We start from the raw sequence: 18022 nt of genomic DNA, 5'->3' as shown, positions 1-18022 counted from the left end.
TTGTTTTTAGCTTTGCCAACAGACCAAAACATTTGATAGGTCATAGAAGTTTCGACACTGAAGTTAAGACACCAAAATATGTTTGTAAAAGCTTTCCATCCAGGAGATAATAGAGCTTGTAAAGCACAATCCTGCTGAAAACGAGGATGAATTAATTCGGGAGACATCCATCAAGAGCTCCAGTGTGGACGACATGTTCATGGTCAACTTAATGTCACATGTAGTGAGTGACTTCCATTGGTCAGAGAGAAAGGATTCAAAGTTGAACTGAAATTCAAACGCTCCTTATGTATTGTGGAAGTGAATATACGCTACAAGATATGTGTAAATATATGCTGTAAGGTCTGTGCAGAAAGTATGATTCATTTTCCATTGTTCACGTTGTATAATGAACAATGTCAGTTTTGGAGCATTACCTAATGTCATTGGTCTACTTGTGTTGATGTAAATGTTTTCTGCTGCGTGTGAGTTTGTTGTTTGATAGGCGATGCTGCCTAAGCGTGGTTAACGCTGTGTCTGAGTTATTGTCGCGTTGAATGAACACGCGCAATGCAGTTCAGCACCAAAACATCAGCTTGTTACATGATCCAACTTTAATAATGACAATTGAGTCAATGTCGAGAGTCGGAAACTGAGACAGCTCGCCTTCAAAGTAAAAGTTGCGCGTTTTCAAACGTGTTTGCTTCAGCGATCAATTTATGGAGAGCTAAAGGTAAAGTCATATTTCTGCCACTTTCCCACAGTTTAATGTGAATAAACTGCTAATGAGCGCAAACACTGAATTATTTGTATGTAATGATTCATTATATCATCAATTTATTTAATTAATTTAGGCTTCTTAAACTATTTGGGTGAATGTTTCAGGCTCTCGTAGTTTTGTTGTCTAAACCTAATTATGATCTTTTCCGATACCTAACTAAGTATTTTTATTGTATAAACCTAACTCAGTATTTTTTTTGCATAAACCTAACTATGTATTTCACAATCTTTTCCCAAACCAAATTACGTAGTTTTGTTGCCTCAACCTAACTAAATATTTTACATTATTTTCCAACCAAGTAGTTTTGTTGCGTTAACCTAACTGAGTTTCCTTTAAAGACAGAATGTCATTTTGAAAAGACTGTATGCAAGTAAAGAGCTGAAATGTACACGTGTACCAAAAAACGAGGAGGTATTGTATGAATTGTATGACGATTATTCATTTGATTAACTCATCATCATACCATGTTATTGATTTGATGATACATTTGAACACATTGGCAGCCCTACTTCTAACATAACAAGTATTTTTACATCGCGCCAATGAAATTACAGCACTGATATTTTCAGTTTGACTCAAAAACTCTCTCACTGCCAAAAAGTAAATCAAACGTACATTACTTATTTCGGGAAATCTTAAGTGGGACCAAATAGTACACAAATCGAAACAGGCACCGAGGATATAGAGTGGTAAAATCTTAGCAGAGAAAATGGATGTTAATTTCAGTTTACGGTTGATTCCTGTTTTGTTTTTTTATTTGAATTTCCATCTCTCACAGAAGTGCCTCTCCCATTCAGTAAAAGTGACATTGAGTGATACTTACAGGTTGAGCGGCTGCCATGCCGGCCACTGAGCCTTAGTCTTAATGACAGTAAGTACTTCATCTCCCTGCGAAAGGAAAGAGACAGAGACAGTGAAAGGGGTACATGAGGCAATTTGGCTCAAAATGAATGACTATAAAGCGAGAAAAAGACATTGACAGAGAAAAGACCAAAATTGACAATTTGACATGACCGAGGGTGAGTACTCTCATCCAAGGACAGCAAAGTGTGTTCCACTTCTCGGAGGCTTATGAGCCTCTTATCGGTTATTGGGACAAAATGGCTCCGTGCTGTAGTGTTATTCTAGCAAGGAGCATTACGGGCACTCTATGGACTGCACAACACATTATCTATCATTATGCATCGGACGAAGCCTCATTATTTGGCAGAAAGCAGCAAGACAAATGATGGGTTTAGTGTGGCGCTGCAGCTGATTAGAACAGAATGAGAAAGTCTGTATATATCCTTTCTGATTGGGATATGCCCAAAAGAAAAATGCCTTTTATTCTCTGGTTGATTGAAGGTTTCACAGTCCCTTTGAAAGCCTCCCCTCTTCCCTGGGGCAGTGTGGAGAAAACAAGTGCATGAGTGTGTGTGTTTACAAGTCAGTGCCCATCCTTCTTTTTTGTAGCAGCCCGGGGCTCTGAGACCTCACTCCGTCTTCTCACAAACACGTAGATAGACACATACAGATAGGTGTGTGTGAGTATAGGCAGCCAGAGGAAACACACAAGCTGGATTGAGTCAAGAAAGACCAATGGCGCAATGGGTGAATATCCAGACAGGAAGGATGGAGAGGAACTGTCCTTTAAGTTGTAGTGTCTGGTTAGAGGTTATTGTCTCAAACTTCAGTTCATGATGTGATGTAAAGTGGACATGGCTATACAATCAACAGTGGAAATACATTTAGATTGTATGTTGGTGTGCAAGCAAACACTTCTTGGTTAGATTTTAAGCATGATTAAAACAAATCTGTATCAGTATACTGATTCCATAAAGCCAGTTAAACCAGTACTAATAGTTGGGAGGAGCTTTATCCCAATTCCACACTAGACAGGAAATAATTCAAGGCATGAATATGGACGTCAAGCAAATTATGGCTTTGGAACATTTCTAAGATTTGAAACAAAATATTTATTACAAAATACATCGATGCATTTTTTTCAAAGATCTAAAATGACCAATGTTCACGTTTACGTCTTGTGTTATAAGGGCTGCAACCATATATTGTACATAAGTAGTGGACAAACTCACCATGACGGCACCCATTGGTTTTTGGACTTGAGAGGGAGGAGTTAAGTAAAAACAAATGCTGACTTTTTTAGGCGACCACAACGTTAACTTTCATAAGCTGAAAACACACTGGTTTGAGAGTTTGTCGTTTTGGCCGTCACCATCTTGGATTTTGGTTGTCACCATCTTGGGTTAGGGTTAAGTGGCCATATTTGGATGGCGGAAGACTGATGCTATGTACAGCTCTGGTAGGGGTAGCAACCTGTCAATCACATGGTAGCCCCGCCCTTAAGTATACTCCACTTTTATGGTCCTTTTTCCTCTAAATGGAATCATAATTTACGAAATGAATATCATGCTGCATTGAAGAAGACTTGAAGCGAGGGAGTGAGACCACATTAACAATGCTTACTGAGATAATAAATCAAGTGCGAATCAGGGTCATTTTCTCATAGACTTCTATACAATTGGACATCTTTTTGCAACCAGATAAGTCTCCCCCTGCCGGTCAGACCCAGAGGTTGCAGCCTGGCAACCATTTAAGGAACTACAAGTCATGTTTTTCCTACCTCTGTAGCTAAACTGCAAGGAAATCAAGGATTACACGATTCTCACTTTCTAGACATGTTGAAGGTAATTGTCATTCCCTCCACCCTCTGCCATTACCAGAAACTCTCCACACTCTGGTTCAATTTAGGCTACGAGCAAAAACATCCTATTATATTATCGTATTTCTTTGGCAGCCCTCAACCTGCATCATGTAATACAAAATGCTTTATGGAGGTCGACAGGAGAAGCAAAGGAACAAGGAAAGTGATACAGCAGAAGAGTATGAGGATGGAGAGAAAAGACGAGCGATGGATGAGGAAGCAATAAGTAAAAATGAAGACAGAGTAGGAGAGCAGGAGAATGGGACCAAGGTGGATTGGGGCAGCAACAAGGGAGACACAGTTGAGAGGGAAAAGAGGGAGGAAACGGCTGCAATGCACTTAAAGGACGGAATGAAAGTCTGATAAAAGAGTGAGGTTAAAAAAGGAGTAGAGGAGAAGAGCAGGGGGTCACAACTGCCGCATAGTAATCCAGTTAAAATAACTTTACATTCATTCATATACTCGCTAGCATGATAACACTTCCTTCACTCCCTCTGTACTTGCTCCTTTGTTCCATACTTCCCTCCCTCCGTCTCTTTCAAGGTTCATATATTGTCATTCTACAACATGCAGGGTTGCACAATGACATGCAGTTTAACTCCCTTCATGCTACACAAGAAAACAGTAAAAGGAGTCTGATTCAACTGGCAAACTTGCAGTCCAATCATTGCAGTGATGGAAAAATGTGGTTATGATAGAAAGGATCCTTTCATTGTGGTGCTGAATTTGTGATTTTACATACAATTGCTTTGTTTCTTGCAATAAATCATAATACATAGCCAATTTTAGTATAAATACCTGCCCAATATGAATGAAAATCTGAAAATAACTCATAACTCATCTCCGTTGTGTGTGTGAACAGATTGCCATGTAGACCACGTTGCATCCTCCTTTGCGGTACCATCGGAGCAGCATCTTGGTGATTGCCTCAGTAAGGCTGCCGTTTCAAATTCAAACACTTTTACAGAGTACTCACAAAAGAACATAGCCCTATCAGAGCGCTGGATGTATTTTGATTTTATGAATGATTGTCTGTGAAAATCAGCAGAGGGAGACACATAGAAGCAGCTGTTCTCTTCCTCTTGTTAACTGCATGCCTCAGCCAACGAGTCAAATTCAATTTTACATCCATGTATGTCCAAAATATTCACCATCATTTTATTCTGTAAGTCATTTGTGTGAAATTGTCATGATCAGCATATGAATTCCTGAGTTGCGTACGTATGGACAGCTGCTCTGTGAGGCTGTACTTGGTTCTTTGAGCTAAATGCTATGACAATGAGGTGCTGATGTTTAGCAGGTATAATAATTACCATGCTCACCACCAATGTTTAGCATTTTAACATGCTTAACGTTTGATAATTAGCTCTAAGCACAAAACACAGCTGAGACTCATGGGATCCTCCTTAGTTTTGATTTCAAACGCTTTGACCCAACCATGGCGCTAGTTGAAAAGTTAAGGGATCACCTGAGTGGGACACAAATGTGTGCCCCGAATTTCATGGCAATCCATCCAATAGTTGCCCCAACATTTCACTCAAAAAACACAAATGTCGACCTCATGGTGGCGGTAGAGAGGATCCCCAAAGTCAGTTGGATTCATTCTGTTTGTTTGAAAAAGTAATATCAATCCATCCAATAGTTGAGATATTTCAGTTTGGACCAAAGTGACGGACCGATAGACTCACCGAATCACACCGCTAGCATGCTGAATCTTTACATTTACTCATAATGACAGTCGTCACTAGTTACCCTCGTCCTAATTCTACGCAATAGATCGGCATTAACTTGGAAACTTAAACAAACTCATATGTTCCATCTCAAGTCAGCAGCGATCCACACACATGCACATTTATTACACCACTGAATGCGTTTGAGCTCCTGTTACAGTGAATGGGCAACATCGAGGTGTCTTAGGTGTGTGACTCTGTCAGAGATCTGCTGCCCTTCATGTTCTGTTACACACTAAATCAGCGAGTGTGACAGTCGAGAAAATGATGTGGAGAGAGCTGCAAGCCAAGGGCAAGTCTTACAAAAGAAGTTGCACAGATTAGGAAGTGACACTGCTGGCCAACACTCAGGTACACGGTGCTGATGTGAAGCCCTGAGTTTAAGAGTGATGTGACTCATGGCTGTCCATGTAGGGTAGGTAAGTGGTGACAATGTAAAAGACAGCGAGGATGAAAAACTATAAGAAACAGAGACGAAAACCGACCCAAGCAGCAGCTGGGTTTTAATCTATGCTGTTGCAAATAATAATTTATCTAATTAAAGGCAAAATGGAAAAAGGAAGAGGCTGCTAAAATACTTTTATTATGGGGAGGGGTGTTGGGGGGGTGTCATTTCACAGCTTATTCAGCGACCAATTATGAAATAAGCAGGGATTTGAATTGGATAGAAATTCTGACAAACCAGCCCTTGCTTTGGTCATGCCAATATCCTGTCCTTTAGCTGCTTAACGCTCCACTGTGTTCACACAAACGTTGTTGCTCGCTGTTTGGTGCCGAGCAGGTAGTGTGTATATTCCTTTTTTAGAACTTTTTCGCTGAAAACAGCAGACTGTTGTGGCCAAAAACAACGCTAAGAGAGCAGTGAGAGTCAACCAAAAGATTGAAGTTACAGGCCAGAAACAAAACCAAAACAATGAGCTGGAACTAGAGGACGTTCCGTGTAGAGCTGAGGGCTGATAATTCTCTGTCGGGTCATCCCTACGATCAAACCCTTTCATTACACGTAATAATTTCTTCCATCGTTATTGTCAAAAGGTTTTAGCAGTTTTAAACTACTATTTCTAAGGAGGAAAATGTAACCTTCCCCGCTGAAACATAAATCAGACTGTTGCTTCCACGTTTAAGCAACCCAGTACTGGCTTTTTTAAGCATCAGACACAATGTATTTTTTTTTTATATCTTCAGATTGAGGCATGGATTTTCACAACGCTTGCCAATTACAGAGGAACAAACACTTTCTAATTTAGTATTTCCAAAATGACTTCTGTGTTTTGCAATTGCAGGTGATTTACTTGCATAATGGAAGCATCATGTAGCTTTCTGTGTGATATTTCCAGACTTCGGAGTACATTTTTCTTGCTGGCTGGATAGAAACATACCTGTGTGGACAGGCATAAAACAAAGTCTATTCCTTCCCAAATCCCCTCAGTGGTCTCACTTCTGCCGTTTTATCACTCACTCACGTTGGCATGAAGTTTTGCCTGGAGGGACTCTACGCGCAACGCACGGGGCTCTGTATTGTCCTTCCAGAGTCGGCCTAATAAAGGAAAATGAGCCTGGGGATTAAGGGAAAAGGTGTAGAATAAAAAAAATCAACACGAACGAACGTAAGGCAATTACAATTGCATTGGGGCTGTGGAACAGATGGATGACTGTCCACTATGTTGTAACTCAGTCGGATAAAATTCACAGCTTCGATCGGTGACACATCCACAGACAGTATACGCACTCGCACATGTAAGTTCTCACTTCATGTCACACTGAGAACACACACATTGTTTTATCCAACGGTGACTACCTGATGAAACAACCTGTCCTTGTGGAAATAAACTGTTATTCCCCTCGTCTAGGGAGATGTCTTCGATCATTTGTCAAATGTAATTTCACAGAGACACACACGCAACAATTTCAGCTCAGCAGGTTATTCATCAACCACCTGTGACATGGATATGAAGCCAAGGGCCATGCTGTATCATCTGTCCCATTACATTGCCATTTACTCGTCCCTCTAGCTAGCTGCTGTAATTGTACAATACAAAATAACAACCTGAGTTCCCCGATAGCGACACAATGGACTTGAAATAAACAGAGCCCATATCTTCTTTCCCCTGCAGGCTCGCTAGTTGCAAATCACAATTCAATATTTAATGATGGAACATTTAATGTGATTTTTTCAAGGCATCTGATTAACTCTGACAGTGAAAAGATTGCCGTTTGAAATGTTTCTAATTCGAGTAATAACTTGATCATTCTTCACTGTGCCTCCTGGAGATATGAGTGTATTCCTTCCTGTCTCCATGTACTGTTCCCAATCATAGCTCATATTCCAGCAATTTGCATCAACATTTTTAATACGCCACAATGAACCCACGCTTAGAGCTCCAGTGTTGAAAACAATGCAGCACCGCAACCCACATCAGAACCACATTTTTACGAGACTTTGACGACTGTGTTTCCAATTGTAAGGATGGCAGCAATGCTAAAGGCAAATACTTTAATATCAGGGTGTAAAAACATGGTGTTAAATTAAATGTAGCCAATTAAAGCCCTGGCATTTGTGAAGAAGAAGTATTCCCTGATGGTTTTAGATGATCTGCTACAACAGCAAACACAACAGACAATGTTCTTCAACCCATTCCTCATTGAAGCCCCTGAAAACTTGGTTTACCAAAGTATTGTATTTCTCTACAATATTGTAGTTATTCATAGGTCAGGAAGTGGAGGCCACAGGAAGCGGTTGTCTAAGCGGAATCCTGGTTTTGGCACTGTGTGCTGGTTAAAAGGGTAGCCTAAGACCTTGAGAGAGAGCCCAAGGGAAGGAGAGGTTGAACAGGATCCATCAAGAGGTACGAGAATGGGAGGAGGAAGTAAGTACATGCATGGGAGCAAGCCATCAACAGCAAGATCACTTGGTCAGAGTTCTGGAAAGCTGAGATACTCCAAATTCTTGATCCAGCTGGTTTAAGACATCGTCCACAGCTCATCCAACCTTTTCCACTGTAGTCTGGCAGAAACACTGAGTTGAGTTGCTGTCTACTGGAAAAGGACGTTACTGGTGGCATCCCTCAGGTTCTGGGTGCAACAGTAAGTGTAAATCTGCACAGGGATTGCCTAAACAAAGAAGGCAATTGGCCTTGTCAAGGAAGGGGGGAAAGCCGTATCATCACGCAAGATCAAGTGGGCGTCTTGACACAGCCCGGGACTGGCAGCTGAGGGTTGACCTCGAGATGCAAGTTGCTAGACACCATGGTAGAAAGTGAGACCAGGCTCAGGCCAGACTTGATGTCCGAAAGAGCAAGGCAAGTGGTCCTGCCATCATTCAATGTCCTCTGGGAAGACCAGATGGAGGAAGCCTCCAAGAGAACCGGAGCCATGAATTTGAACCGTATAGGCGCGTCCCTGACCCAAGGATAGTGCACAATGCACAATACGTGTCCATTAAGGTTGGCTGCAGAGGCTTTGCCAGTCAATCCCTATGCAGAGCATTCAAGCTCCTTGGCACCACAGGACAGCACAGGAGCGTGTCATCAGGAACATCACTGATGCCGCAAAAAAAGTGTCAAGATGGCTGTGGATCCACAGGGGTGACCCATGGACAACAAGCGCTACTTGGACAAGCTATGATCGATCCCGGCTGGGTCTCCTGGCTGAGGGTGTCTGATGTTGAAAGACCCAAAACACCAGTTGAAAGTGAAACACTAGCGCTGAAAACCCACCAGAGCAGCAGTACAGTGAAGCCTGCCATGCTATGTCTATGGAACGCTGCAGCCATAGACTGTATGTCAAGTGAGAAGTAGTGTACTCATAGACTTTCATACAATTAGGCTTTTTCCTGCAATCAGAAGAGCTAACCCTTATAGCCAATAGAAAGTTCAAGTTTAAGTCACTTCCATATTGGCTGGTGTGACAGGTTGACTTATGCTACAAATAATTTCTTTACACCTAAAACCCATGAACACGCCTCCCTGACGCAAAAAAAGGTAATTATCACGGCGAGCCACATTTCGTGGCGTGCGCAAAGGAGCTAATCTGCTTCACCAAGACTGTGTGGGGGTGGACTGCCCAAATCATACAGTGGCATAGTAACATAGTCAAACCAACAACTGTCATCAGACTTTGATTCAAATGTTTCTGCATGGCCTCTTTCAAGCCAGGGAGGGGCACAGACAAAAAACTAATTCCCAAGATTTTGTAAGTTAGCTTTGGCAAAAAAGAAACTGATTCAAACAATGTATGGGCCTTTAGACAATATATGCGTTTCTTACATGTGTTGACACACCTGCACACATTACTTACAGTATGCTTTCTGTTAGTGTTTCATATGCACCTTTCTTTGTGCACTTTGCTGCTGTGTGTTTCTGTGACACAATGATTAGTGTGCGTGTATCTCTGTGTGCATCCCTTCCAAGATATTACAACCTGAGGGCTTGGTAATCCATCACACCAGTGCCAGGTGTAATATGTGACACATTCACCTGAGGAAACGCTGTCACATTAGTCAGCATGGTTCACTGTTGCGCACTGTTGCGTTTGTTACAAAGAGCCAAACAGCTGCAATTAATAACGGCTGAAGAATGAGGTGAAGTTATGATTTTCTTTTGTGGCGTGAATGCATCCTGCCCAGAACTCTGTGGTGCAGGCCTGTATATGCATGAATATTTGTATTTATCTGAGAACAATCCCAGCCACAGATCATCCCATTTTAAAGTCCTAATATACCTCTTGCTGGCACAACTCGCTGATTTGTTTATCTGTTTACCGAGCCATTTAACCTCAGGGTAGTTTGGAAAAATGGATGACTCCGCTGAATCAGCAAAGAAGTCATTTCATCAGTAATGTATTGGGCAGGGCAGGTTTCACAGCCGCCCAGGGAAACTGATAAATGGAAAAGGTAGACTGGTAAAGAAAAGAGAAACGAGACTGCAAGCAGAAATATTTGCAAAACTTTGGGCGGACGGACTGTTTGACCTGTCAGACGGATGACGTTTATGACCACTGATAGACTGAACACTGGACAAAAAAAAGACTCGGGGAGAGAAGAAGCGCTCAGACACTGCTGCTCTTGTGCTCTTCTTTGTTAGGGTGCAGCAGCAGCTCCGGAGTCTTGCAGCAAAGAATGCATTAACAGTTTTTTTCCCACTCATTAAACTTTCATAAGGCACATAGCAGTTTCACAACACATGAAAATATGTCATGTTCTGAAATGGCTTTCACCATGTAACCAACTGAAAAATAACCTTTCATATACCTTTTATCAATCTGCTTTGGGCAGCTAAAATAAGTATGTCACATATTTTCAGATGGAGATGGAATGTTTTGATTCTGGAATGAAGTAAAAGTTTTGCTAAGAACTCGATATCTTTGTGGTGTTTGTTCACAGATTTGGTCAAAGTTGTAATTAGAGAAATTAAAAGAAGGTTTAATTAATTGTTTTTGCAGTGCCACTTATATTAAAATGTATTACATTTTATGATATCTTCAGAAAAGTGTTACTCCTCATTTTTCCTGCATTTCACGATGAAAGCCAGTCAAATTCCGCTCTTTAGATGCATACGGTCTTTTCAAAATAAGCCTCCGTCTTCAGGTTTAGCCAAACAAAACGACAGTTGGGCTCGGGAAAAGATCACGCTTTTGGTTAAAAAAAATTATGTATGGAAGTTCCGTGACAAAAACATTCCCCGTTGACTTTCACACGGGGAACAAACAGCGGTCTCCTGGCTGAAAGACCTTTCTTTGTTACCTACCTATTTTACATCGTAGAGCAACCACAGACATTATTTCAGGCATCTAACCAAAAACACATTCAAAAAACCCATTGACTTGGAGATGAGGGAGCCCGAAATGCAAAAACGCACTAGTAACACTGTACTAATGGTCCAACTCCACTTCCAACTTCTACTTGAGTTCTGCGCTCCTCCTCCACTACCGTCCCCCTCGGGAACCCGCTGTAATTATCTTGTCACAGGGCTAGATTGGTGTGTTGGACCCAACTGATTACACCGAGGCTGATTGGCGCAGAAATATAACTGGCTGCAGTTCCCCTAATGAAGAGGGATGTGAACTGGTGTCAAGCTGCTGTCACGCAGTAAATGCCAACCCACATGTCAACGCCGACACAGGCACTGAGGTTGAGATGGTGGTGGTGGTGGTAGGGGGGTCTGATTACACCTTATCACCCAATATCCGGCTGATGAGTGTTGTAAAGTGATGGAGTGACAAGGAGAGCACGAAGCAGAGGAATCCAAGAAGGGAATGAAGGGAAGAAGAAATGACAGCGGGGACAAAAGGCAGCATGGAGATATTATGCAAAATGTTTGTGTGTGCGTGTGTGTGTGAGAAGGGAAGAAAAACAAGTTAAAACAAGTATTTTGTGTGTTCTGAGATTGAATACGGTGCATGCAAGCAAGCGACTAAATACCACTCATAAAAAGTCCAGGTCCGTGTGTTTGCTTTTACATCGCAGTGTGGAGCTTGCGACAGTGATAATTGGTGGTTAAATTATTTCTTGCCACACTAGTGGAGTGGTTCTGTGGATGGCAATGTCAGTGGGTTTGGTCCTGACTGAATTATCTCAACAAAGAATGAATAGATTGCCTTAGCAATTCTGGTCCTTTTGTCAGAAGCAAAGGAGGAAGTCAGGTGACTTAGTATAAAGAGTGACAAAATTAGTTTGGCGAAGCAATTGGTGGACTTTCACCCAGGAGACCGCTATTTGTGTCCAGCGTGAAAAACAAAAGACAGGTTTTCTACCATAGTTTTGCTACAAATTACCCTGTACTTATTTTGACCCAAACCACAATCTTTTCCCAAACCTAACCACGTCGTTTTGTTGCCTAAACCTTAAGTTGTTTTGTTTGAATTCACAACCTTAAGTTTCCCTTTCACAAAGTGGGTGGTGCAGATTGGCCCTTCTGAAGCATTACAATGGTAGCTAACCTTCAATAACGCCCATTTAATCGCCTGATAATTTTCCTTTGGAGTTTAACTCCAAATGAAGGACGGAATGAGGAGGCTGAAAAGGTTCAATTTATTTTTTTAAATTTTTGTATAGCCCAAAATCACAAATTACAAATTTGCCTCAGAGGGCTTTACAATATGTACACGTTTGACATCCTCTTGTCCCGGGACCCTCACATCAGAACAGGAAAAACTCCCCAAAAACCCCTTTAACGGGGAGGAAAGAGGAAGAAACCTGTGGGAGAGCAATAGAGGAGGGATCCCTCTCCCAGGATGGACAGAAGAAAAGGTTGAAATAATGCTGATGTTAACTGGCATTGGTTGGTTGTAAACTAAAACTACCGCCTTGCGGTTGTATCCCTCCGCCAACCAGTCTTGTTGCAGTTTACATCCATGTCTGTCCAAAATGTCATCACTTTATTTTATCCTGGTCAAAATTTTCTGAATTAGCCAAATCTAAATAAATTCAACCTCGAGGTCAAGTGGATGCTTGTGCCACACTTGAAGCATTCCTGCGATGTCTAGTTGACAAGAATGGGTGCGACGTGAGGTGACAGTGACCTTTTCTCACTAAAATCAAATCAGTTCATTCTTTAGTCCAGGTGGACGTTGGTACCAAATTTGATGGAAAACCCAAAAACATAAGCTGGCCATGACTGTAGCTGGTGCAGAGGCATATTAAAAGGAGGGAGGGAGGAAAATAGGGAAAACAAAGCAAGGGAGGAGTGGAGTGAAAAAAGAAAAGAGGCACAGCAAGAAAGGAGCAGATGGATCAATTTCAGAGGGGATGTAAAGAAATATGGTGTGCATAGGTGACAAACAATGCACCGTTTACCATATGTCTCGCTGCTGTGATGTGTTGGGGATTAAAGCTTCAGTCCACATGAAAGAAGCCGCTTCATTATCAAGCTCCCAACATATTGTTACCTAGTAGTCATATGAGGCTAACAAGCTACCATGCATCCCCCTGTTCGCTGTCAGTCAACTGTGAATTCCCGCGACTAGGATAAACTGATCTCACCGTCTCTGTGCCTGCAAGAAGCCCAAACACACCCCTTTTGATCAAAACGTAATCTTTCCTCTCCACTCTAATGAGATACACTGCGGGGAAAAAATAATAATTAGGATGGAAATCTATGGCGGGAAGCGCTATAATAGCTTCAAAAAAGTATTTTCATTGTTTTGAAAACTAGAAAGACAGACTCAGATCTCGCCCGAGGGCAGCAGCTTGGGAGATAATTGGGGATTCATGATGTGATTGCGATTATTGATGAGAGCGAAGTGGGGACGGTTAATTCTGACCCGCCTCCAACAGAGTCGCCGTCGCTGACACAAACAACAGGTGTGGACTTGCATTTTAGTGTTCATCCAGGGCATTTAATGAATACAAATTCCCAATTAGAGAGAGGACGGAGGCATGAACGCGCGCACGCACGCACGCACACACACACACACACACACACACACACACACACACACGCGCAAACACGTAAAGTGTCAGTGTTCCCAGTAGAAATGCAATGTGTTGTATTAACTAAGGGGGAGTGAAGGTATGCAGTCACTTTATTATTTGCTATGGAGAATACAGATAATAAATTAACCACGAAAGGATGTCGATATGGTTTAAAAAGAGGGGACACAATAAAACAAAGTAAATGCTTGTTCTAGACCTTGGTAACACACAAAACAATCTCACCACCAAGTCCATTTAGTAGCTTGTCCAGAGCTTTCAGTGGTATTCTTCAGTCATAAACCCAGTTGTCGTTAGAGGGTATATACATTTGCACTTTTCTGCACACTTTATGAACTTATCGTTGATTTTGGTTTGAATTTTGCAAGTTTAAAAATGTCACCATATGCCATTTCAACACGTTCTTACTCCCAGTTTGTCAAAAATACAACGCTTGGTCAGTGCCCCCCATGTGTCTATGCACAGTTAGTCCCTTTACAATCACATAAGAAAAGGAAAAGCAGTAAATCCTCACATTGGTAAATAAATGTAAGTCCAACAAAAGCAAAGTGAAATGCTCTGTTAGTTACTTAATTAATGGTATATCCCTACTTATGACTTTTAAGTCTCCCAAGCACCTGCTGCTGCTTCCCAACCTTATCGCTAAGAGTGCTTGATAATCATTTATATACAAGGCAACGAATTCAGGCAAGAAACGTCTCAGTTATTTGAGAAACACAAGGTTACAAAGGTTAGCAAAAGTATCGACACCGGAAGCAAAACACCAATGATTAAAGTGACTGGTTAGCTCACTTCACGAGTAACTCCACATAGGTTTCACTATTATTTTTATTCCAACTTGGAAAATGCTGACAGTAGGCTTCAGGCACCAGCTCATAGGCTTTTAACACAGAAGCTTTCATTTTGGCACGGTCTTAGCGTGTCTGCCAAGCTTACTGCAGAATATGCTTCCGGAGCTTAATCAGTAGGAAAGCAATGGAACATCAGGGTGCGCTCAGTATGTATCTGCCACTCGCTCAAACAAGGATAAAAAATGTCTGAATCTTTCCGTCGGTAATAACCTCAAACTTGTGCCTGTGTCAGACCTAGAGTAAGGTTCACTGTTCCAACTCGTATTCGCTCTGTTTCAAATCTCAATATCATAATGTTTCGTAGGAGAATGAAGAAACTCATCTACCACAGGGGCCATAATCTGAATCTTAACTTGAGGTCCACCTATTTTTCGTCACAAGAAAGGCTTTCATCCTACATACAACATTTCCGCAATTACATGAGGAGAGTGCCCAGCCCTAACTTTACCTAACAAAGAAATGTACCTAACCGAACTCAACCACGGGCAATGGTATGCATAAACCAGCGAAGTGAAGAAAGCAATGTGTGTGCGGTGTTGTGAAGCCACAACAAAGTAGAAAAGACATTCCCATCCAAATCAACATACCAGGATGGTCAGAGTAGCGCCCATTTTTACGTGTACCATTGCCATTGCGACTGTCTCGTGCTCACTGAGGGGAGGGTTTGCAGTAACGACTAAAATGACCAGTGTAGTAGTAACGTTCACAGAGAGTCAGAGACAAATGTAACAAGTTAATGCTTTATCCACAGTCATTTGTCATAGCGTAGGAAAGCACATCGATATTGCCAGATAAGTGACAGCCCTATTCGGCAACAAGTGTTGCATTAAACCATGCTGGAATTAACAAGCAAGCTAGCTAGCTAGCTAGCTAAATAGCATACAACTGGCTGTCAATCACTGCAAAGTATCCGTTCCCAGAGATCTGCGACAACACTTTACTGGTCAAATAAACCAATAATTTACACTGACATAGTGCCATTGGTTGAAATACAAAAATAAATGGTGTGGTCTACAGTTATAGATATTACAGTGAACATCTTCAAGATCAATCTATCGCCCAGCCCTATAGGATATGAGGCACCTAGCCGCACATGTCCAACCCCACCCCGATCCCCGGTGGAAATACCTGTATGCCCAGTGTCCTGTGGGTATTACAAGAAAAGTCGGCTTTAGGTTTACACTGCTGTCAAGCAGGATTGTGGTCACTTCAGCATTTAACTTTCAAAAATCCAGGGACCTTTGTTGGCCTATTCTCTCGCCTTCATCATTTTCCCTTTTCTCTTTTCAGTCAGGCTTAGGCAAAATCCCCTTACCACCCTTCCCTTCAAAAAAAAGAAAAAAAAACCCTGACAGAGAATCAAAATGACCAAACAAAATAAAACCAAGTAAGACATTGCCAACGACAAGACAGGCCCCCACGGTGTCAGCCAGCCTAACAGACTGTCTCGCTACAGCTTGAATCTCCTGCATTGATTTGCTGACAGAGGATCTTTAGCTGTGAGTAAAAACGATCCATTCCGGACAATGCTTTCTGTCAGGGCCTTGCATTTCACAATACCATATTAAACATTTACGACATGGGCTAGTTATTACAACCACAATTCTATTAATCTCATTCATCGCTCATACATCACTGGTTTATCCATTTGGCTCTGCCGCCACATTATCCGCACAGACATACTTTCATTGTGGCCTTTAACAAAAACATCCATTTATACAATCGGTAGGATCAGATATATTCCAAAAAGAACATCCCGGCTAAAAATATTGGGTAACAGACAATTCAACAGACAGTTAAAGTGTCACGCAAGGCATTAAGGAATTCAAATGTGGGAAATTAATTGAAGAAAGGGCCATTTAGAGCCGACTTCATAGTAAAGAGGAGATGATACAACAATGACAGTGACAGCGAAATATCCTCTTTGCCTCAGAGTGTTCAGCTTAAATGAAGTCCCACTACAAAGCGAAGCGTTAGTCTTTCAACATTAGATGAAAGAAAGAGAGGCATGAGATGCCGAGATGTCGTCATGCTGTCTAACACCGGAATGTAATTGAGTTGTAAACCCACTTAGTCCACTGTTATCAACAACCTGCTGTTAAATCCTGATTGAATTACATTTTAATCTCTCAAAACAAGAAATATATTTGCTCAAGGTAGTCTAAGGATTCTGCACTAAAAGACTTGTTGGAAGCTCCATATGGCAGTAAGAGGATACTGATAACTAACAAGTTTCCATTTCAGTCCACAACCCCCTGGGTGTTGACGTCCATGAACTGCACATTAATGTCTACCATCCTAGCTGATGTATTCTGCTTTATACCAAAAGGGATGAAGGAGAGAATTATCTCATATCGGGGAGTCCGGCTGTCTCCGGATTGCTGCTAACTGGTGTTTACAGCAGACAGTCTCCATTTGAATTTTCAACTTTGAATTTGTCTCTTCCATACCAGGCACCAAACAGAGCATGTTTGATTCAATCGAAAAAAAAGTCTACAGCCATGCCAGCAACGCAGTGAGGCAGTACTTAGTGGAACCGCCCATTGTCCCCAATGGCCTATTATTCCCAAACCCTAATAGTCTGAAATATTTCCCATTGGACTGAAAGCCCACTTTTTCAACAGTCTGTCACCAAAAACAAACTCCCATTGTTCCGATGGCCCATTACTCTGAAAATACCAACTCTCTGTGCAACGAAGAGAAGTACAATGGCTAATTATTTTGTAAAGCGGTCAGCTGGTCCCAAGTCTGCTAGTGCTCCGTTATCCTGCCGCAGCCAAGCTAGGACATGACTGGAATAATGTTTGAACCACAGATGGTATTCTTCAGGTCAAAGTGAAGAAGTGAACACAGTTGTATCTAATTTAGGTAATTAATGATGAAAACATCACAGCATTGTTTCCTAATTAGCCTAAATGAGTCATCGGATACGAGACATTTTCAGAAAGATAAGAGACCGATCTGTCCACTTCTCTAATCCTATTGTCTTCATGTGATTGGAGAGACCCGGATGTGATTGGTGGCTGTCTGCGATGGTAACTGGGACATAGGACATGTAATGATGAAAGTTTAAAGACACTGTAAAATGTTAGCACTCTTTAAATTCACTTTTTGACACTTTTTGAGTCTAATGTGCATGTGCACACGATTTGCTGAATAATCATACTACAATAAAAGGAGGCAAGCAGCAAAGTATGATAAGAATGTAAAAAAAAAAAATTTCTTTCTTCTTGGTGTACTTAATAGATAAAATAATGTCATATTTTGTGATCACACTTGAGAGAAACAAACTGGGGATATTATCTGGTGTATATGTGCCAGGTATGTGCCAATAAGTAGATGAGGATTTGTCATGTCATCAAATATAATTACAGATGTATGTTCACTTTTTTTGTAGTTGAAATAATTCAATTCATATCCAAATCAAATAAATAACCTGTGGGGAAACAGACAGTAGTGTGCAGGTCTGTTATTTAAATGACTCCCTGCAAGTATTTTTTTCAGTAAATACCTTTGTACTCATACTCTAATTGTTATTTTTACTTTTAC

General features: G+C 41.4%; 1 protein-coding gene across 1 annotated transcript in view; it reads right to left on the bottom strand.

The window, feature by feature from the left end:
• The window catches only part of LOC306778208 (spondin-1-like), a gene marked incomplete at its 3' end in the record, with an annotated part of 79856 nt that overhangs the window by 14886 nt on the left and 46948 nt on the right, over positions 1-18022 (bottom strand). The window contains exon 7 of the mRNA XM_079269644.1: positions 1584-1648. Coding sequence (XP_079125770.1) covers positions 1584-1648 — 65 coding nt within the window. The remainder of the gene's footprint in view (positions 1-1583; positions 1649-18022) is intronic.

This window comes from Melanostigma gelatinosum (assembly GCF_949748355.1).
Source record: "Melanostigma gelatinosum genome assembly, chromosome: 1".
NCBI lineage: Eukaryota > Metazoa > Chordata > Actinopteri > Perciformes > Zoarcidae > Melanostigma > Melanostigma gelatinosum.
The sequence above is the reverse complement of the archived record's forward strand: the minus strand, read 5'-3'. Positions and strand labels throughout refer to the sequence as shown.